A 21,806-nucleotide genomic window follows, 5' to 3' on the forward strand; every position below is an offset into this window, starting at 1 on the left:
TGTTTAAAATTAACCCTCTGTGATCTTGTGGCAACTCCACAACTGGGTGAATAATCCTTGTATGTTGGTGTCATGTTTCCAAAGCCATGAAATATGATGACAAGTGAAGAAAATGACATTCTTTTACGGGGAGATGTTACTGCCACCACCAACCGGCTATTTGCTTGAATGCAAAGAAAGACCTCCCTCTTGCTTCTTTCATCTCTCTTGGATCTTGTATGATGGCTAAGTGAAGAAAATGACATAGTATTAGAAGGTTATAAGCCCATGACTCCTTCCAGTCCAAGCTGCTGCTTTTATCCCTCTGTGACATCATTGGCAACTCACACAACCGGGATGGGAAAGTAGAGTGTTGAGAACAGTTACGGCTTGGGTTCCAACTCCACTGTGCAGACATATAATGCTTGTTTTATGAGCAGCGCAGTGAGTGGGGTGTGCATTGATGAGACTGCATGATGCTGTTTCTTCTTCGCCAAGGATCCTCTTTGACGGAATAGGGTGAAGCCAAATGGATACATGTCCTTGGCCAGCTTTTGCCCTAATAATTCGCCACTGAGGAGGAAGACGGGGGCAGGTGAGCAACGGAAGTGGGAGCTACGACAGTTCCACTCTATGGGGCACCTTTTTATTCTTTTCTATTCCAAAATAAATATGCTAATTAAAGATAATTAATTTGATAGTTCTTCAGTAATCTACCGAACAGTGACTAGCCTTATTCTTCCATATGTATACACATTAAATTGTATTGTAAGATCTCAGAAGAATAATGTTTTCCAATTGAATTGGACAGCAATAATTAAAAGTGAGAATAAGACAGCTGAGAGTACCAAATGTGTTGCAGCAGATGATCCCAATGGAGAAGGGTCTATGTTCATGAAATGACTCAGAAAAGCTGTAACACTCCTATGTTGTGAAGTATTGGTAGGTTACTCCAATAAAAGGATGATAAGCTGCAAAACTTTGACAGATAATTTTGGAGAGAATACAAATCACATTTGGAAAAATAAGATTTTAACTAAATAATTTGGACATCAAATAATAAGCTCAGAATGATAACGTGCTGCAGCAATAAATAGCACAGCAACCCAACTCTTTCATGCGAACCAAGACCGGTCACTTGTATAGAGTAATGAATAATTGTAAATTTGCTATACAGAAAATTTGTGAGGCTATGTTGAGAATAGGTTTACATAATTTGACTACTAAAACAGATTAGTTTTTAGTAGATCCCCTGAAATCCGAGAAAGCAACCATTAGTAGAACTTCAATGTGCTGTTACCTTCATATTCTCTGCTACGAACCAAAGCCAAGCAAAGTGGGTGCCAATTGTAAGAGAGGCTCCAGTGTGCTTGGAGCAAACTTCCTTGCGAAAAGGTGACAGAGAGATGAAGGTTGGTTATTGTATGAACAATTTTGGCCCCCAAGGATTTTCTTGAGAAATGCTTCTGTTACATCGACCCCGCCGAAGGTTGCTGGGTGAGCACCACCTCTTGACCAGTCTACCCATGTAATGCTTCTGTTGGCCAAAAGATTGGCTGATTCTATGAAGAGCATCGTAGGGAAGTAATGTTCATCCACATAACAATGTGGCTTGCAGAACCTTTCGAATTTTGGATAGTAAGTAGCATCTTTGACTATGCTAAGAGCCAGTTTCCTATTCACCTCAAACCACTGAGATGCCTTACGCCATTGGTCGATGTTCACTTCTGGTGCCATGTTCGGGTTATATCTTCCCCTTCCATATGGACCTGGATCATCAATCAGCCCGACAAAGCTATACCTTGATCTTATCAAGTATTGGTAGGTGATGTTGAAATTTGATAATGGAATGCACGACTCAGACAACAGCACGAACCGTTCATTCGACAGATCAAGTAATGCATTTGCAAGGAGCCGTCTTTCAGCATCACACATACTCATCTGCCCCCACTCAGACACCTATGCATTAGATGTTTAAATCAATTGAGAGTCCAATAAAACCATTTGTCTAATGAATTAGATATAAATAAAAGACAATGCAATTCCCAGTATTTTAAAAGTTCATACTGGCAACATTATCACAAATGAGTAATTAACAAAACTGCTCCCACCGTGTCATTTTGAGAAGACTAACCATAACAACATTCTATAAATTGATTACCCCATGATTCCTCGAGTCAAAAGATAAACAAACCAAACTAATTTATGACAAGAAAAGCATATTCTTAATCGAATCAATCTATGATATGAAAAAATACATCATGGTTGTCCTTGCACCATAAAATAATTCTCGAGTGTTGCTTGATCAGGTTCTGGAGGCTTGTTGACCTCAATGTTGCAGAAATCTGATGCCGCTGTAAAGTATAACATGTATTTATTGGGAAGTGTTGTAACTCCTAGGCTAGTTATCCTACAGCTGAACCAAGCACTCTTTTTGGTCCAACCTCTTCTAAACACTCATAAACTGATTATCATCTTCAAGAATCAACAGTATGCATTATATCTAAATAGGTCGCTCAAAAGCATGGTTTTACAATACCAATCAATGTTCGAATCAATCCCAGGATTTTTTGTCTAGACTAATTTGATTTTAGACCATACAACACTCAACCTTACCAAAAATTAAGAGTCAAATGCATTTGCACTAAATTCATCAAGCTCCTTTCATAAAAGTCGCCTATGATGATGTGATTGTGTCACGACCCGAGCTTATAAGCTAATTGGTCCATCAATTTCGTTTAACCTAAACCACGATCAAAATGCTTAAGCTGAAGTTGATAGTAGTACACTCATCATATCCTCATAAGTCAATCTTAATTTTGCCCCCTTCTAATGTAGGACTAATCGAGGTGTTACAATTTTTCCCACTCAAGGGCTTGTCGTCCTCGTCAAGGCTCAACGTAGCTCAAATTAAATCCTAACATTGTGTATGTAAAACGTAGCCTAGTAGTGGCTCTACGTCATGACGAGTCCTCTGACTCCATCCACAGGTAGTCATTTCATACTCGAGCCCCCCATCATACCCAAACACTAGGTCAACTCTAATATTAAATGTCACGACTCGGGCCTGATAAGCTAATTGGCTATCAACTTCCTTTGACCCAAACAACTGGCCAAAATGCTTAAGTTGAAGTTGATAATAGTACACTCATCAGACCCTTATAAGCCAATCTTAATTTTGCTCACTTTCGATGTAGGACTAATCAGAGTGTTACAATTTCTCCCACTCAAGACTAAAATTGGCTTATAGAGGTCTGATAAATATACTACTATCAACTTCAGCTTAAGCATTTTGACCAATAGTCTAGGTCAAACGAAGTTGATGTGCTAATTAGCCCATTAGGCCCAAGTCGTGACAATTGGTATTTAGGCATGGTGAGAGGGTTCAAATAAGAAAGGGCTACTCGTGGATGGAGTCAGATGAGTCGTCACGGTGTGGTACCACTACTGGGCTATGTCTTACATGCACCATACTAGGGTTTGATCTGGGCTATGCTGGGACTTAACAAGAACGCCAAGCCCTTAAGTGGGGAAAACTATAACACCTCGATTAGTCCCACATCAGAAATGAAAAAGACTAAGATTGACTTATAAAGGTCTGATGAGTATACTACTATCAACTTCAGCTTAAGCATTTTGATTAGTGGTTTAGATCAAATAAAGTTGATGGGCTAGTTAGCCCATCAAGCTTGAGTCGTGACAGATTGTCTTTATATCTTTGTTGTATCTCACACAATATATGAATCAACCTTTGTTCTATGAGGCATTTATATCATCAATCGAATATGCATATTAAGCACAATAAAAGTCCATTAAAGTTCATAATGGACCAACTTGAAAACTTATCAATTGCATCAATGTACATTACAATAGTAGTTTTGAATGCACAAAACAAGACAAGCAAACCCAAGGCACCTTGATTGCATCAAAATAAAACCAATCCATCAAAGTGCACCTCATTTGGACATAAGCACCAGGCATGAAAACTAAAATAATATTGATTAAACCTACACACGAATTTGTATATTGATTCTGATGCCAAATTCTAGAATTCCCTAACCTGCGGCAAGAAATGACTGGCAACAACATGTGCTACTGCAGTGTTGTGCACTGCTCTGTAGCTTGTGCCAAGTCCATGCTGGACCAGGGGCAGTGATTTCAATAGGTGCTTGGGCGAGACAAGACGAGGCCCAAACGCCTCGCTTCATTTCCAGGCGGCACACTTCAAAGAGGCGCCGCCTGGGCGCTCGCCCAAGCCCAGGCGCCTGGAGCTTCGGGCGAGCGCCCAGGTTAAACCAGGCGATCGAACCAACGTTTTAGGTCTGGTTCGGTCTCCAGTGCTTTAGTTGGTTCGATCGAACCAACTAAAGCACTGATATCAGCCTTCCTCTCGCGACTTCCCAACCCTAAAACCCTGCTCGTCGCTGCTGCTGCTCATTGCTCCCGCTGCTCGCTGCTACCACTGCCACTATCGCCGCTCTCGCTCCCGTTGTCGCTGCCATTGCTCACCGCTACCGTTGCCACTATCACCGCTCATCGCTCCTGCTCCCGCTACCGCTGTCACTGTCGTTGCTCGTCGCTTCCGCTCTCGCTACTAATTCTTCTCACATCGACTCGATAGTATACTGTTAACAGTATATTAACAATATACTAATAACAATATTTTTTTATTTATTAGATAAATAATATATTATTTTGATTTTAATACTATTAATTTATTTATTTAAAATTATTGTTATTGTTTTGAATTTTGAGATTTTTTGTTAATATGATATTGTGATTTTGTAAGATTTTTTCAATTTAATATCATATTTTTATTTAAATAATTATATTTATTAATTATATTATATATTTTTATATTTTAGCACCTTGCTTCGCTCAGGCGAGCACCTAGCGCCTCGGGCGTTTTTGGACCTTAGCGCTTTTTGACGGCTAGCGCTTTTTAAATCACGGACCAGGGATCAACAGGCTAAGACCAAGTTGGCATGGCATGATTGCAGGGATGTCTTGGCTCAAGCATGAACTGGCCTATCCTGACATATGGCTTGGCACATGGGCTGACCTATCCCGGCCTCACACTTAGTTTCCCCGTCTTGCAATATCATCTAGCTCGTTACCATCTTCTTCTACTCCAATCTTCCCCTAATCCTGACTTCCCCCTCCTCTGCAGCCCTTCCCTGTTCCTCCTTTCGATCTCCCTTACCTCCAGAAGGGGAGATCATGACAAGGCTCAATTTCTATTCCTCTCGAAGTTATCTGTAAGAGTCCTTAGTAATTGAGAAAAGAACTCTATCGCAAGTAAGATAGAGAAGGTGTGATATACTGCATATCGAATATCTACATTAGATTCTACAATAAACAAAATTTTCACCAATTTAATATCCCAAACATTACATTTTTTTCCTATCTCCTCTGAGACTTTTACTTTTCCTATCTTTGTTGCCATTGAGTCCTTCAGAAAATTCGATCAACAATAGGCTACTAACATGATCCAATTAAAATTAGCAACTTACAATAGAGTATGATACCACTCTTTTGGTAGCTGATGAAGCCACATGAACAAGGCCAGACCAACTGATTGCATACACTTCGAACGAAGGACGTTGATAGCCTGTGGCTAATCCTTCTTAACGTCTATCTAAGCAGTAACCTAACATAAGTACACCCTAAAATTAGTACAACCAACCCTGGATAACTTTTTATTAATTCAAGCGAAGAAGATAGCTATAAATTTAATATTTAAATTTGACAAGTTAGGATTCTCGGTTTCCATGGGAGAAGGAAGTTAATTTTGATTTAACATTATTCTTTACAAGACACTTTGTCATTTTTTTAACTGTCAATCCATAGATGCTCTGCAAAGCAAAGAATATTGACTTGTCATATAAATGGCACAAACTAATCACAAGTATGACAGTGTCAGAAACATCCATTCTCAGAAAATCTGCATTAGCACAGGGTTGGATAAACCACATGGACAACTCGGCCTCGAGTAACATCTAACCCAAGGCAGCCTTGTGCGCGATATCTCTGCTAAAAGCCAACTGACTGAAAGCTGAGACACTCAAGCAAACTTAAGAAATGTCCATCAGACATTTTATTTAAGCTATTCCCAAGATGCAATTTTATAGATTTGGTACGTTATCAAGGACGATCCACAATACAAAGCAGCAAAAATGTTAAAAGCTTCAGTTTTTTGAGTGGGATGATGGATAGAATACCTTACTAGGGATCTGCCTCTTGAAGAAAACGGAGTCCGAAGTGAAGTTAATCTTGTAAGACGGATGCGTATGGACGTAGATCGAGTAACGGCCTTCGTTCCCTCTGAAGAACCTCTCCCAGAGAGGGGAGAGCGGGAGAGGCCCCCTGGTCAAGAACATGAACGCGACTTTGGGAACCCACTTGAACGGGTACTTCTTCACCAGCGGCACCCAGGACGCCCGCCAGAAGAGCTCTTCGTCGCTCATCGAGTGCATCAAATCGGACGGCGGCTGGATCCATCGCTCCAGGTCGGCCGGCTTCTCGACGCAGGGCCGGAAGGCAGCGACAACAGGGGCGGCGACCTGCAGCCGCGTCAGGTACATGCCGAAGACCGAGAATCCGACGCCTAGGGCGAGGAGAGGCAGCAGGACCTTAAGCAGGAGCCGCCGGGAGGCGCGGGGCTGGGCGGCCCTCGCCTGAGCCGACTCCTTCACGTCCTCGTACGAGGAAACCCTCAACTGCATCCTCGCGAGATCAGGGTTTCACCATCTACCAAGACTACAGACGCAAGAAGTCTCCTACTTGATCAGCAACGGGAGAGGACAAGATCCAGATAGGAAATGGAAATCCCGGGAGATTTGGTAGGAGATACCAGTCTGTTTGGGCGTTGCCAGGGATGCAAGGTGCGGAGTCTTCGCGAACGGGACGGCGCGGCGGCTGAGGTTGTGAGCCCAAACGTATCAAGTGAGGGCTGATATGGGGCTGGGCCGAGATAATGTGGGCCGGGCTAAAACCACGCCACACTAATTAAGATGGGATAGGCATTAATTAATCAAATTAATGCGCATAACACACATTAAATATTAAATACTGATATAACCATAGTTTTCGATCAATGAGGGCACAACACGTGGAATCTTATACTGCACCTATAGGAGACTATAAACTTATTGGATATGTCGCATCAATAAAATATTTAAATGATATATTCTTTCATTGAATTATCTTACAAGATTAATGATATATAAAGTAATTTTTCATATATATTTTTATTTAAAATAAATTGAATTAGTATTTATAGTTTTAATGACTATGAATATGTACTAATTCGATCGTCAAAAGGATTTTATTGGATAAATCATCGATATAATCATTCACGTAAGTCACTCACTAAGCCGAATTATCTTTGTTTCGTTTTGTTTCGAAAAATTATTTTATCAAGTTATCAATTTTGTTAGATTTTGTTTCGTTTCGTTTCGAAAAATATATATTTTCTTCGTGCGTCAGTAAAAAAAAATATTTTTTTTTTAGAGAAAAACTGTTTTTCTATTTCAATAAGATCTAATCTTTTTTTTTTTTGAATAAACAGCCTAGATAGGACTAAGGTCTTCTATAGGTTCAAATCCTATTGGACGTAATTTATTTATCAATACATAAATGTATAACTCCTCGGGAATTTCAATTGCGCTTATATCCATCACTATAGGAATTAGGTTCGAGTTTTTCCCGGAAAGTTGGATAAGTTAGCCGTTGGCCCCTACTTAAGGACTAACGTAATTTACCAAAGTAATTTTATAAGGATAAGACGTTTACCACCAAGATAAAAAAAAAATATCATACAAAAGAATTACCTTTTTACTATATCCTTTGTTGACTTGGATATATATTGTTGGATATAGTTGATGCCTTGATGCATCTATCCAAAGGCATTGTGTCCAATAGAAGGTTCCAAATGACCTTTAATCGATTGGTCGACTTGGATGTATCTTTGACTTGTATCACTGCAAAGTGACTTTGGAAATGATTGACAAATAGAACCTTTGATCAATTTAAATAAGGATTTTTTTGCTCCAAAAGAAGGTTGATTGTGACTCTGACCTTTATCCCTTGAGAAAACAATTGCCCTTGGAAGAGATGAACTTGATACCACCATCCTAGTGATAGTTCGAAGTCCTTCATCACCAATTCACTTCTTAGATTGATCCCCATGCCGCCACTGAACTGAATGATACTTTTAAGGAGGATGTTACTCCTCATAGTTCTTAGGTCTTTTCCCTAGAGGTGCAATGTAGAGAGCACAAATGTATGTCATTTATGCACAATGAGTTTGTTTATCGAGGGCACAATAAAAAAATAATAAATCCATTTGTATATAATATATTTTCTCGTAAAAAAAATATATGTAAGGAGCTCGATGTATCAGTTTAGGATTATTAAACTTGTAAAATATTTGATGTTGATGAGGGTGATAATTACGATAAGACTTGCGTGACGGTCACTGACGCCCGACACCCATGTCGGATTGACAGCGCATAGCTGACACGGGTCGTAACGCCAACCGAGGCCCATTAACGATCGCTCAAGTTCGATCCCGCACGTCACGCCAACAATGATGTCAGACGTCATCAGAAGGTACGATCCTACCCCATGCGAGCAGGCACATCAGGTAACACCGAACTCCCCTATAAAGATCCTTGCATTCTAAACGGGAAAAGGGGGGGACTTCCACGATCATCGTCTAACTTAACCATCAAAGGGGTCGGGTCGAGCACCCCGACCCGACCTGCGCGTCGGCAAGGAGCCCCTTCCTGAAGGAAACGACGACCCGTCATTCAAACCCGACCTGCGTGCAGGGACGAAGGCGAAGCGCCCCTCTCCGAGCGCGTCGGCAAGGAGCCCCTTCCTGAAGGAAACAGCAACCCGTCATCCGGACCCGAACCGAGCCGCGTCGACTCCGAGGTCACGACTAAGAAGTTGTTTACACCAACAGATGTATCTCAAAATATATATCTCATTTATAACTAATATGTCTATCTAGTGTAAAGAAGCTATGAATCACCTGGCATAATCCAAAGCAATCCTTTTCTATCTGATGTATTCGTGAAAGACGAAATATTTGAAGAGCTTGATGTATCAGAAAAATTATCTTTGTTCATAATATATCCTTCGTTTATGATATGAAAATAACTAAAGTATAATTTAGTCATCGTCCAATAAAATTGAGAACAAGTAAAAAAGAAATATATAGGTGATAATGATTAAAGATAATATTTAATCTAAAGATCTAAACATTAACTTTCAAATACTTAATCCTTGATCAGTGAGTAAGTATCATACATTATTATAGCATATATAGACCAATACTATTCAATACAAATTTATTATTAGAAACCACTTTCACTGTTAATTAAAGCATGCTAACACAATAATCATCATCTTTTAGTGAATTTTTGGTGACACAATCGCTTCAATCTTTTTATTTTACTTACCTGATAACTGAATTAATTAATTTGATTAGTCTAAACCATGGCTTAAAGATATTTAAACCATAGTTAAAATTAGTGGATTCATTTAATTTTATAAATTAATCCATGCTTTTCCTATATGAGATGGTGTTGTATTTTTATCTTTCTTTTAGGAAATAATAATTGATTAACTAATTATGTAGTTAATTTATCTTAATAATTTGATTGCCACTAATATATGATGTATTGGATCGAAATATCATGATTACCTATGCGAGATTTCAATGGAGTCATTCAAATTTATATTTTTATTAATCCTAATGGCATTATCTTGAACAAATTAACATCAATTTAGTCATCATATAATAAATTTGATTCTTTCTTGTATCATTAATTTAAAAGTTAATTATATATTATCTTTTGTAATTAACTATTTTTAGTATCTCGATCTTTATATTTTAAAAAGTTACATTGAATATTTAATCCGTTGCTCCGATAAAATCTTTTTCTCTTGATTTTTAATCTTATAAAATTATTTTTATAATCTTATATAAGAATCTTAATATTTTTTTAATATAATTTTTAAAAATATAAAGATCAAAATATTAAAAATAATTAATTATAAGAGATAATGTATAATTAGAAGAAGCCTTTGGACCGATACCTTTCATGGGCTTCCATCTAAGCCCATAAAGCACCGGCCTGCTTACTTTATTCGGCTATGTAAGCCATATCTCTAACCATCCCGCAGCATTTGCATGATGACTGAATGCGATGCGGTGGGGGTCTTCGAAACCGAACCCCGTCGGCGCTGCAAATTGACCGCTTTGTTCCCATTGGAAGCAACACCATCAACACGGACGACGACGAAGAAGAATAACCACCGCCATGTCATGGCTGGCGAGGTCTCTGGCCGACTCCCTCATCCCCGATCACCGCAGCGATAGCGGAGCCGACGAGATCGCTGCCCGGGCTGCAACGGCCGAGTCCAGACCCCTCGGATCGGATGACGGAAGCGGCGAGGAGGAGGTCGATCCGAGCCGTGGCGTCAAGGAGGACCTCTCCGAGCTCTCCAAAACCCTAGCCCGCCAATTCTGGGGCGTTGCCTCCTTCCTCGCCCCTCCTTCCCAATCCTCCGACGGCGATTCCGGCCGCCGCCACGATCCCCCGTCCCCCAGCGACAACGGCCAGGCGGAGGCCTCCGATTCCGCGGCGATGACTGGGATCCGGCACGATTTCGCGGAGATCGGTGGGAGATTCAGGTCTGGGTTCTCCAAGATTTCTGGCAATATGGGCGTCTCGGAGATATCCAAGATTGCCTCCAATTTTCTTCCGCTTCAAGCCGAAGAAGAGGACGAAGAGGAGGAGCAGGAGGAGGAGGAGGAGGAAGAAGACGATGATAGCTTTAGTGGCGGCGCTATTGGCATCACGGAAGAGGTCATGGCGTTTGTCCGGAACATCTCGATGCATCCGGAGACATGGTTGGATTTCCCACTGCTATCAGATGACGAAGATTCTGATGGTAATCTGTCTTCTTCTGTTCACATTGATCTGATGTAGATATCTTCCGTTGTCTATTTGCCTAATACAAATAGGTTAGGAGGCATGGTAACTTCACTATATTGTTTGCTAAATTGATGTTAGTTGCATAATACTCATTCTCCTTTTTTTAGGTTTAATCCACGAGTAAATTGTTGGTGGAATGATGGAATGCCTGCAGTACTTCAATAATGATTACTCCTCAGAATTGATTTTTGGTCAATTTTGATACTTAATTATGATGGAATGCCTGCAGTACTTCACTAAAGCTTCCTTGGAAGTTTATCTTCCACAGAGTTAGGTTGGCGTGACATGGTTTTTGTTGCTATGCAGCTACATAATGTTTTCGGGAACTTGTCAGCAGTGTTAGTTTTGCTAAAAGGAGCTGTGTTCCTAGTCCATAGTTCTGAAGGCCAGTGTTGCCAGTCCATGTTCTACTAAATATCACTACTTCCACTCTTATTGAAATCAGAGCAATTTATTTGCTAGATTGTCATGCTGCCTGACCTTAAGTAAAGACATGCTACATATTTGTGTAAATTTTATAAGGTGATTTATTGTCAAAATTAGGACAAAATTATCAGATTATGTGTTGGGTGGTTGATTACTAATTTTATATAATGGATATACTTTAGGAGAAACATGGCATCAGAAGAAATTGAGGGGACCTTCTCTATCTCTAATGGCAACAATTTAATTGTTGTTGTTGAATTTGTAATACAAATATAGTCACAAGGGAAAACAAAATCAGGTTCCCCTGTCATCCTTTTGAGCATTGTTTCATGGTGTTGAATGTTGTGTGCAGCTCAAAGTTGAGGAGGTACAACGTTGATTTAGATAAAATTTCATGATTAACTCTAAACCTGATGTTAATCGTTTGAATCTGTAACAAGTTCTAATTCAAGAACTAGACCGATGAGGGACTATCATAAACTCCATTAGTAGTTGGTTTATACGTAAGTGTATCTTTGTGTTTCATTGATTTGTACGAAGATTTAACCTTTTCTGTTTGCAATTTTAGTATTAAAATGAAATCCTGACAAGGGACAAGATAACTTGAGAATGCCCCAAAATAATAAATCCTTTGTTTTGTTTCTCCTAAGAACAAACCTTGAGTTTTCAGTGAGAGGCAAAGTTCAAATCTGAATCTGCTCCGAAGATGGAAGTTATCGATTTGTTGTGAAGATCATGTTGTTTTATAAAGGATTTATTAACCCAACCTGAGTTAGTTTGAAATATTGTGGTTCATGGTGGTATTGTTTTCTGGAACAGATGGTACCTGATCATTGGTCTTGGAACATCTAGGATATGGAATACTGTTCAATTGTTGCTATTAGACTTCATAATACTATTTAAATTCTTATTTGTTCCAACAATGAGATCTTTCCTATCTTACAGATAACTGATAGATTATCACTATTTGTATATCTTACAGATATCTGATAAATTATCACTATCTTTCCTATCTTACAGATAACTGATAGATTATCACTATTTGTGTATCTTGCAGATTCATTTGTGTGCCAACTACTGTATACATTTTATTGCTGAAACAGGGAGAAGTTTTTTTGTGGTTGCTTCTCTTGATATATTTAAGCATGGATGCCTAACATATTTTAACTAGGTTCAAGAATTTTATTAATAGATTTTGTTTTCAATTTTTGTCTGTTCTTCAGAGTGCTGGATGTTTGTAGCTTATTTAAATACTTCTGTTTTCTTTTAACAACCGCTTTTTTCTTCTTTCATCTTTTAGATTTTGAAATGTCTGATGCGCAATTAGAACATGCACTGACCGTTGAACGCCTTTCGCCAAGATTGATTGCTTTAAGAATTGAACTTTGTCCAACCCACATGAGCGAAGGGTACTTTTGGAAAACCTATTTTGTGCTTTTGCATCCTAGACTCAATAAGCATGATGCCGAACTTCTCTCAACACCCCAGGTAGGTTGCTTATTCTTAACAAGATATTCTCTGGTATCTGAAATGCTTTGACTAATTTCTCTTTAGATATGACATATTGCTTGAAATTTCTTAATGAGAAAGCACCTTGACATATAAACTTCACTGGAAATGAGAAAATGGACTGTTCTGAAAGAAGTTTTAAAAGTCATTAATTTGGTGGAAAATCAATACTTACAATCATATAACATGGTGATGGCTATATAGACTTGGTTATAAATCTTAATAAAGGGTAGCACCATTATGTGCGGTTAACTATTTTGGGTGAAGTAACAAGCTTTTAGTACTCGAGCTTTACATTCTATGCTTAAGCTGATGGACATTAGGAAATGATGGCTACAGTAATAATGCTGGTGATATTGAAAAAGACCATGTGATCAAGGGGCTTGATGAAAGCCTAGTGGACATGGCAAATAAAAAGGAAGAAGAGAAAAAGGGTAAAAAAAAGTTAATTTTTAGCTGACTCAGATAACCAGTTCAGATATGATTTGATGGTCAGCTTTAGAGACTTAGCCATGGTGATATCTTTGGTTTTCAGCCACCCAGTGTTATAGAACTAAGATCATTTCCGAATTTCTAACAGCCAACTCGAGCTTATTTTCTTTGTCTCTTGGAATTTTAATCTTTAATATTGATCTAATTACTTTTAGAAATGTTTTGATAAAACAAATTCACATATTCCAGAAAATCTGGATGCATTTCTTTCAATTCAAAATTGTCCTGTGTCACTTATTGACATGCTTCCAACATATCATATAAGAAGATGCTATATGCTTCTGATTAGAATATAGCATAGGATAGGCTTTTCTGATAGGATGAAAGGCAAGAAAATTGATTCCAAGTGGTCTAGTATACTTTTATTTTAATTGGCATCTCAAAACATAGTATCTAGTGTTTTCAATGTCATGCATACCGTAAATTAAGATAACTGATAAGAGGAGTCTTCATTTTTCAAAATTTTGGATCTCATAAAATCTTATCTGAAACACATCTAGATCTCTGTATCTAAAGGCACATCTAAAATATTTTTTTTTCATTCTTTTAAAAATCGCTCATTTGAAGATTATCCATATCTGCAGGTCGTGGAAGCCAGAGCCTTGTTGCTACAGAAACTGCAGAATCAGAATAAATCGGATTCACAGAGGCTAGTTGATGTCTACAGGAAGTCGGAGGAAACCTCATTTCCACCTTTAAAGCAGGTCACAGCATCAACAGATGCTTATGAAACCTCATCAACCGAGAGTCAGCAAATCATTTACACTGAGAAGCACCCAGTTCAAGCAGCACATATAGAATTCATTGACAAATCCGTTGTTGAAGAAGGGCCACCAACATCACGCCTTGTGGAACTCAGCATTGTGTCTAACGCATCCATCGAAAGGTCGGATGATGATGATGATGACGACTGGCTGAAAGATGAAACAGGAGATATTGATTGTTCAGGGAGTCTCACCATTGCTATGTACAACGAGGACGTGTCTTTTAGTGATCTTGAGGAAGATGAACCTGATGCACCTAAAGCTCTGAAATGATTGTTCAGATGATCCCATAGTTTTGAGTCTTTTGACGTCACATGTATGGTATTGTTTTCTTCATATTGTGAACTGTTGCTTATCGAATGGGGAAGACCTTTGTGTATTATTCTTTTTCATTGGTAACTTGCTGTCTTGTATATATTGCCCACTGTTTAGATTGTTTTATTTGTAGATTCTGAATACCTCTCATCCTGTTTCGTTAGATGTGCTTTGTTATTAGAAGCAAAAGATTCTCTTGTGCCCTGTACATGCTTATGAAGTGATCAACCTGACTCAATTTCTATATGTAGTGCATCATAAATCCTGAGAAAATTTTGCTGAAATGCATTGAGATGTTGCTTCGTCAAATGAACTCGTTGAGCGGGAAAAAAATAATTGTGCTCTACGCCTCTTTAGTATTTTAATTTTTAAATATAAAAAAATGTACATTACAATCCCTAAAGTTGTGTGAGAGTCAAATAGTTTTGTTTATCATAATGTCGTCGGTCGTCTATTTTATTGATGGAAACATAAAAATAAAAAATATAAATATAATTTTAATGTTCTAGTTGATAGTGTTGGACGGTGTTGATGATAGCGGATGATGACACTACTGGGGGCCATGGGTGGCTTTATAAGAATAGTGACAAGAGATGAAGGTTGTTTTGTATTTATGTTGATACATTTATTACAATTATTTTTATTTTTATCTTATAAAATTGAATAAATAAAATATAGTTAGATGTTTCAATTTCATAATTTTAAAAAATTTAATATAATTTTTTAAATCTAAAAAATCGAAATGCTAAGGAGGTCCATCAAACATACTTTGTCATTTTATTACAAGAGGTGATTGACGGTCCTAAGTGTGTCCACTATCCACAAGTTAGTAACTCACAACTTTGTAATTTCAACTAAAACTTAGATTGATTCACTCATCATGTCGAATAACGTTATCAGTCAAGCTCCACTGCGATCCTTTAAAATCTGTGCAATGCTGATAGTTTTGATGGCTTATATTTGTGCTTAGAAAATACTTTCGGTTTTCATTACTAAATTGTCTCAAGTAAATAACAGAGAGCGAGGCGCGTTCACAGAGGTTCCGGGTGCAGCAGCTTTTGCCACGTGTGTAAGTTCATAGCCGTTAAGTAACGCCTTTCCGGTTGCTGGAAAGATTTGCTGAGGTGTCTTCCTCACCACCACTACAAAGCTGACAGCGGGCCGCGTGTGGTGCTCTCCGAATTAGGGCTTCTCCTTCTCCTCCACTTCCTCCTCGAGGTGATCAGTTATGGCGATCCTCTCGCCCCGATCGCTCGCGTTGTCTCTGCCTCGCTTATCGCCCCGCTCCTCGCCGCCGCTGCGGAGGCCCTCCGTCTCTTTGACCGATCTCTCCGCTCCGTCCCTCCCCCGTCGCCTGCCGCTTACGGTCCGCCGAGCTGCATCAGCGAATCCCTCTCCCTTGGCCGCCGCCAATGCGAGCACCTGGGAGGTTCTTGGCGGCGTCAGTGTCTTGGCGGCGTCCACCGGTGAGCCCGTGTTGTTTAAGGATCTGTGGGACCAAAACGAGGTGTGAGGTTGCTTCTGTTCTTTCTCTAATCTTATAGCAAATACGCAAAATTGATTGCTTGTTGCTCCTTCTAAATCGGGTAACCTGTTGTGGTTGAGCTCCTTTTTATATAAATCGGTAAGAATTAATTCCTCTTGGGGTAGTGTTAGGGTGAAGTCCGACCCTGCTTCTCGCAAAATTTGTACCTTTTTCTCGAAATCTATGTAAAGTATGTTCCGAATTTTAAGCTTCATGCCATAGACAGTATCTGCCAATAGAGCATCTCTAAGGGAAAGAGAGCAACTAGCTTCTTGTGGGTACTAATCGTCGTATAATCTATCAAGGAGATCTGTTGTTGGATGCATTATTGGTTGGGGTCGTGATTTAGTGGATAGTATTTCTATAAAACTAAAAATCCTCTCCTGTTCTCCTTAAGCATAAACTACGACACATCATATCCTGACTAATATCAAGATGAGATGAGAGGATATGCTTGTTCAGAGCTTCTTGTCTTAGCAGAATATTTAAATCATTTAAAATTCTAGAGTGGATATTGTGTTACAAGGTTTTAGCAAATGAGTCTGTTTGTGACTAATATTCTTGATTTTTAATTATGTGTATAAAACTTTCAAAGAGTTTTTCACCACAGTCTACTGAAATTTGTTAGATTTTTTTTGTTGTGTCTTTTGTAAGAAATAAATGTTGGTTCTAAGTTTGAGATTGTCTAAAACTTAATGTGAAGAAAAGAAAAGTCTAGGTTTCAAGTTTTGACAAGCATTTCTCTTGTGTCATCCCTGAATAATAGGAATTTTCTTTTTGTCTTATCAGGGAGTAGCTGTGGTTGCACTTTTAAGGCATTTTGGATGTATTTGCTGGTAAGAGAGAATCCTTTGAAGTCAACTAGTTGTAGGACACACAATTGGCTGATAATATATCTTCTTTCCTCTCTTCATCAATTAGTTGGGAACTTGCTTCAGTTTTGAAAGACTCAATGCCAAGACTTGATTCGGCTGGAGTTAAGCTAATTGCAGTTGGTGTTGGTACTCCTGACAGAGCTCGCATTCTTGCTGAACGGGTGATGATCTTACTGGTTTGGTATTTCTTTTTTAACAAATAGAATTTAATAAAGCATGGATTCTTTACTTGCATAAATATAATTACATGAATTGTCATGCAAGTGAAATCCTAGTTGTTGATTTCAGTTTAGTTGAAGTTACATTATTACTCATTGTTTATTCTTATAAATTAGACTGGTTTTCAACTAAATCTCCAGTTCTTGTTCAACATGCTGCAATTTTACTGCCGTCTAGTGACTCTAATCTAGTCTCAGTTACAAGCCTTGTCCAGAAGTTGAGTTGTTGGAAACATTTAATAAGTTTTGCAAGAAAGTGAAGTTACTAAATTTTAGTTCTTTTCCCTTTGATTGGAAAGCACTTTGGAATTGGTGAAATGGTTTTCTTGTTTTAGGGAACTTTCATCAACTGTGCAGTCAATGTTGGTAATTATTGGGAAAACTAAATAAATTATAGACATAGCTTGTATGTTGGAGAAGTTGCTTATGCGGCATGAAATGCTTATATGCATCGTCAATTACATTCAACATTCAAGAGACATGGTGCTTTTATCTTAAGTTCCTCAAAGTTCACATCCTAGTTTGCTTTTTGATATGTTCTGTAAAATATATCTAATTGTTATTGCTAATAAAATTGTTATGCCATCTTTAACCACTAAATTATGCTAATTTTGTTGTTGGACAGCTGCCCTTTCCCCTAGATTGCCTATATGCAGACCCAGATAGGAAGGTAATGGACCATGTGACATGTTCCTGTTTCACTTGCAATTCGCGAGAATAAATTCTCTTGATTTTATGTCTCCAGGCTTATGAAGTCTTGGGCTTGTATTACGGTTTGGGCCGCACTTTTTTCAATCCTGCCAGTGTATGTTCCTTGTTTGTTCTACAATAGTTAAAATTGGGTATCTGTCTACTTGAGTGAAGCTGCTAATTCTCAACAGGCAAAGGTGTTTTCAAGATGGGATTCTATCAAAAAGGTAGGCAAGAACTATACCATTGCAGCCACTCCAGATGATAAGGCCAGTGTCCTGCAGCAGGTTGTTCCTTTCTTCACTTACTCTATCCAGAGCTCAGATCACTTGCATCTGGACTTTCTTACAATATTTTATCTTCTTTCAGGGTGGTATGCTTGTATTCAGAGGGAAGCAGTTGTTGTATGCAAGAAAAGATGAAGGGACGGGTGATCATGCACCTTTAGATGAAATCTTTGACATATGCTGCAAAGTCCCAGTTGCATAAACTTGGACAACTGTCATGCATAATTAACTTAAATAGGTGAGTTCTATCATGAGCTCTATTTTAAACTTGTTTCAAGGTTAAGTGGTATCTTCTCATAGATTGCTGATAATGCTTTTATGCATCTTGTTTTAAATTGCACTTTTTAAGCTGTTACCAATTCCATTGGATTATAAGTAGTTTTTTAGCCAACACATTATACATGTTCTTTAATTTCAGCTACTGTATCTGCCCATGTAAATTTGTTTGTGTTCATATGATAATTCAATACTTTCCTTTTCTAGAATATTATCAATCTACAATTTAATATATGTTGTTAAAACATTTACTTCAACATTCAACATTCCCTTTTTAACCTTCTCATCTTTGATTACCCCAAACTTGATTAATTATGTAAGGTAAAGCAGTAACCTGATGATAAAGTTATGAGAAGATGCTAATACTGTCAAGACTTGCTCTTTTCTACCACCAACAAGTTATTACACTTTATATTATACAAGGTAGATCCGTTCATCTTTCTCCCGCAACTCTCTCTTTTGATAAAGTTAAATATTCAAGATCTTCGAACAAGGCTTAAAGTTTTATCTTGTATGTTCCATGCAGTTGCTCAAGTTTGTGTTGCAGAGGTGGTGATCTCGGACCTGTCCTGTTCGCTATGCTCAATAAGGTAATTATTATGGCATGTATTCATCAAGTGAAAATTAATTTAATAAGATAGATTATGTTTTTTAGTTGTGTTTTCAATTTCTCATCGCAGATAAAATGTCGTGTTTATCATCTTAACACTTGCCTACTGAATCTATCATGTTAGTCACCCTCACCAACATTCTTCTCTTGTGTGATTTGCTTTCAGAGGTCTTTTTTATATCTTTGCTTGTGCAATGGATTAATGGCATAGAACTCCATGAATGATGGAGTATTCTGACCTTTAGAATCATGATCTTAATGATAAATTCATTTTTAATAGAAAATAAAGATATTAGAAGCATGAAAAGGTCATAACATAACATGGTGTGTTCCCAACAACTCAAACAACTCATAACATGTTATGTCATAACATAAAATGCTACTTCCTCAATTATTCTTAGTTTATATTAATGTAATTATGTATAATTTGTTATATTAATTTGAAAATCATGTGTAATATTATAGACTGTCGATATCAAATAATTAGGATTTTCGACCTTTATTGTTGTCCTCGTGTCGTCGTCGTCATCCTCTAATAATGTAGATTAAGATAGGCCTGATGAAGACATGACATGAAGTAATTGTGATCACATATTAGTTCGGCAATGCAGACTTACATGTGTATGATAACACAGGGACTATGCAATCTAGTTTAATCTATCAAATTAATGTGTCATTTATCTCACTCCCAAAGCCCTTCGTCCCTGGGAGCCTTTTCTCAGTTGTGTTTGGTTTGTTGATCGATCAAATTATTGTGTCATTCATCCCACCCCCAAAGCCTTTCGTCCCCGGCGACAACCGAGCCTTTTCTCACCGGTGTTCAACTCTTGGTCAGTTGATCGAACTCTTTGAGGTGCAAAGAGACCTTTTACAACGTCCCCCGTCTCTTTCTCCTGTGGCGGTGGTGGTTTCCATAGCCAGCCTTCCGAGTCTGCTCCTGTTACGTATGCAAGCATCTAAGGTGGCAGTGGTAAGAGTGGACGCGACGCAAGAGCGGAGCAGCCGTAGAAAAAATGTGCCATCTGTGTGTCCTTGTTGTTATAGTGGGGCGGTCACCCACCTACGATTAGGACACTTTCCACTCCCAACTTAACACCCCCGCCAGAAGACGAAACACAAGTGACGATACCACTTGATTGTTTGTGGTATCAGAGAAGGGAGAAAAAGAGGTGTTTACAGTGGTAGTTATAAGAGTTGAAAGCAGTGGAATGGCCGAATGTGTTTTGAGTTTGACATGTTAGGCTCATTTCTGAACAAGACGTGTCACTATAGTTCATCGAACTTGTCAAGATTACGTCTGCTCATCGATCAAGAATTCACCGTATCTGATGTTTATTTGGTACTAACATAACTATTATGTTTCGATGGATTTGATTTAGGATCTACGTTTCATCCTACAATTGGTGCAGAAATATTCGCAATACCAAGGAACGAATAACATCATATCTTTGCAGTGACAAGGTGTCTTCGATTTGGCCAAATCCATCACCATCTAACGTTTTAGATATGGATCAGAATCCAGGTCGGAGTTGGGTCCTCGTTCGGTAAGATGATACCTTCAACAAAGATCCCCTCCTCTCTCTCCCTCGACCTCTCTCCCGCAAACGTCTCATTTTTGTCTCTTCCCACTCCGTTGCTTCTTCTTGCTTTGCTCTAATGGCGCCGCCGTCGCCTACGCTTTGGTGGGTGGGGATTCTCCTTCTTGTCGAGCTCCTCCTGCTTCCCCGGGGCCTCGCAAAGAACGACGACGAGGCGTGCCTCTCCGACCTCCGGCGGTCCCTGACGGACCCCAGCGGCAGTCTCCGGAACTGGACCCGGGCCAACTTCGCCGCCCCCTGCAACGGCTTCACCTCCTACCTCCACGGCGTCACCTGCAACAACGGGCGGATCTACAAGCTCTCCCTCGCCGGCCTCGCCCTCGGCGGCGCCATCTCCCCCTACGTCTCCAACTGCACCAACCTCCAGTCCCTCGACCTCTCCTCCAACCAGCTCGCCGGCCCCATCCCGCCGGAGCTCTCCGCCCTCCTCAACCTCGCCGTCCTCAACCTCTCCTCCAACCGCCTCAGCGGCCCCATCCCTCCGCAGCTCGCTCTCTGCGCCTACCTCAACGTCATCGACCTCCACTCCAACCTTCTCTCCGGCCCCATCCCCGACCAGCTTGGCCTCCTCGTCCGCCTCTCCACCTTCGACGTCTCCTACAACCGCCTCGAGGGCCCCATCCCTGTCCTGCTCGCCAACCGGTCGGGCATCTCGCCGGGGCTGCCGCGGTTCAACGCCAGCTCCTTCATCGGCAACCGGGACCTTTACGGGTATCCCCTGCCGCCCATAAAGGGGAGGGGTCTCTCGGTGCTCGCCATTGTCGGGATTGGTCTCGGGAGCGGGCTTCTCAGCTTGGTGCTCAGTTTCACCGCGGTTTGCATCTGGCTTCGGGTCACGGAGCAGGCAGCCATGATGGCCGCTGACGAGGGGAAGATCTCCCATCTCATGCCCGAGTACTGATTAATTCGTCTTCTTCGGGCCTCTTCCGCCATGAATTCAGCATCAAAGACCCATCTTGTAACTCTTCTCATTCTTCTAGGAGTAAAGTTTGATCCTTTTTCTCCTCTTCTTCTTTTTCTTCCCTTCTCTTTTGATTTTGCTTAACCGTTTGATAGGGAAGATGTATACCAAAGTGACCAAGAAACTAATTCACCACTGTTCTGTTCACTTCTGTTCCTTGTTTGATCCATAGATCCTCTGAATTGTTTCAAGCTTTGTGAAGCAAGACAGGATTTTTCCGACAAATAAACGTAATCTACACCTTCTTATAAGTTAATTTGTTTTGGAGT

The 21,806-nt window shown here is 39.6% G+C and overlaps 4 protein-coding genes across 5 annotated transcripts; 3 read left to right on the plus strand and 1 right to left on the minus strand.

Moving 5' to 3' along the window:
- Nucleotides 1-1,092: 1,092 nt before the first annotated feature.
- LOC135628429 (glycosyltransferase BC10-like) lies at nucleotides 1,093-6,910 on the minus strand. Its single transcript, XM_065135064.1, has 3 exons — nucleotides 6,833-6,910; nucleotides 6,201-6,738; nucleotides 1,093-1,938 (listed from the first exon to the last, which is right to left on the minus strand). Exons 2-3 carry the CDS (start codon nucleotides 6,702-6,704, stop codon nucleotides 1,294-1,296), a joined length of 1,149 nt encoding a protein of 382 aa, XP_064991136.1. The 5' UTR covers nucleotides 6,705-6,738; nucleotides 6,833-6,910; the 3' UTR covers nucleotides 1,093-1,293.
- Nucleotides 6,911-10,178: 3,268 nt separating this feature from the next.
- On the plus strand, nucleotides 10,179-14,574 carry LOC135628177 (uncharacterized). Its single transcript, XM_065134715.1, has 3 exons — nucleotides 10,179-10,947; nucleotides 12,718-12,905; nucleotides 14,003-14,574. The coding sequence occupies exons 1-3, from the start codon at nucleotides 10,314-10,316 to the stop codon at nucleotides 14,453-14,455; spliced, it is 1,275 nt and encodes a 424-aa protein (XP_064990787.1). The 5' UTR covers nucleotides 10,179-10,313; the 3' UTR covers nucleotides 14,456-14,574.
- Nucleotides 14,575-15,634: 1,060 nt separating this feature from the next.
- Nucleotides 15,635-19,111, plus strand: LOC135629469 (thioredoxin-like protein AAED1, chloroplastic). The gene is made up of 9 exons (XM_065136872.1): nucleotides 15,635-16,004; nucleotides 16,812-16,858; nucleotides 16,944-17,058; nucleotides 17,741-17,785; nucleotides 17,861-17,920; nucleotides 17,997-18,092; nucleotides 18,175-18,330; nucleotides 18,690-18,791; nucleotides 18,895-19,111. The coding sequence occupies exons 1-7, from the start codon at nucleotides 15,726-15,728 to the stop codon at nucleotides 18,292-18,294; spliced, it is 762 nt and encodes a 253-aa protein (XP_064992944.1). The 5' UTR covers nucleotides 15,635-15,725; the 3' UTR covers nucleotides 18,295-18,330; nucleotides 18,690-18,791; nucleotides 18,895-19,111.
- On the plus strand, nucleotides 18,266-21,684 carry LOC135583567 (receptor-like protein 44). 2 transcript variants are annotated; one of them, XM_065136871.1, is made up of 3 exons: nucleotides 18,266-18,330; nucleotides 18,895-18,958; nucleotides 20,433-21,684. In XM_065136871.1, the coding sequence occupies exon 3, from the start codon at nucleotides 20,635-20,637 to the stop codon at nucleotides 21,475-21,477; it is 843 nt and encodes a 280-aa protein (XP_064992943.1). In that variant the 5' UTR covers nucleotides 18,266-18,330; nucleotides 18,895-18,958; nucleotides 20,433-20,634; the 3' UTR covers nucleotides 21,478-21,684. The 2 variants fall into 2 exon arrangements, with proteins under 2 accessions (XP_064992943.1, XP_064992942.1); XM_065136870.1 differs by lacking the exon at nucleotides 18,266-18,330 and adding an exon at nucleotides 18,716-18,791.
- The last annotated feature ends 122 nt before the right edge of the window (nucleotides 21,685-21,806 follow it).

The sequence above is a fragment of the Musa acuminata genome, chromosome BXJ3-1, assembly GCF_036884655.1.
Source record: "Musa acuminata AAA Group cultivar baxijiao chromosome BXJ3-1, Cavendish_Baxijiao_AAA, whole genome shotgun sequence".
In the NCBI taxonomy this organism is placed as follows: domain Eukaryota; kingdom Viridiplantae; phylum Streptophyta; class Magnoliopsida; order Zingiberales; family Musaceae; genus Musa; species Musa acuminata.

Excerpts from the sequence above, each read along its gene's own strand:
- LOC135628429 (XM_065135064.1), bottom strand. The coding sequence starts at position 6,704 with ATGCAGTTGAGGGTTTCCTCGTACGAGGACGTGAAGGAGTCGGCTCAG. Across the intron at positions 1,939-6,200 it reads AGAGGCAGATCCCTAGTAAG|GTGTCTGAGTGGGGGCAGAT; the intron begins GTATTCTATCCA and ends TCTAATGCATAG.
- LOC135628177 (XM_065134715.1), top strand. The coding sequence starts at position 10,314 with ATGTCATGGCTGGCGAGGTCTCTGGCCGACTCCCTCATCCCCGATCAC. Across the intron at positions 10,948-12,717 it reads AGATGACGAAGATTCTGATG|ATTTTGAAATGTCTGATGCG; the intron begins GTAATCTGTCTT and ends TTCATCTTTTAG. Across the intron at positions 12,906-14,002 it reads AACTTCTCTCAACACCCCAG|GTCGTGGAAGCCAGAGCCTT; the intron begins GTAGGTTGCTTA and ends CCATATCTGCAG.
- LOC135629469 (XM_065136872.1), top strand. The coding sequence starts at position 15,726 with ATGGCGATCCTCTCGCCCCGATCGCTCGCGTTGTCTCTGCCTCGCTTA. Across the intron at positions 17,059-17,740 it reads CTCGCATTCTTGCTGAACGG|CTGCCCTTTCCCCTAGATTG; the intron begins GTGATGATCTTA and ends GTTGTTGGACAG. Across the intron at positions 18,093-18,174 it reads AGGCCAGTGTCCTGCAGCAG|GGTGGTATGCTTGTATTCAG; the intron begins GTTGTTCCTTTC and ends ATCTTCTTTCAG.
- LOC135583567 (XM_065136871.1), top strand. The coding sequence starts at position 20,635 with ATGGCGCCGCCGTCGCCTACGCTTTGGTGGGTGGGGATTCTCCTTCTT.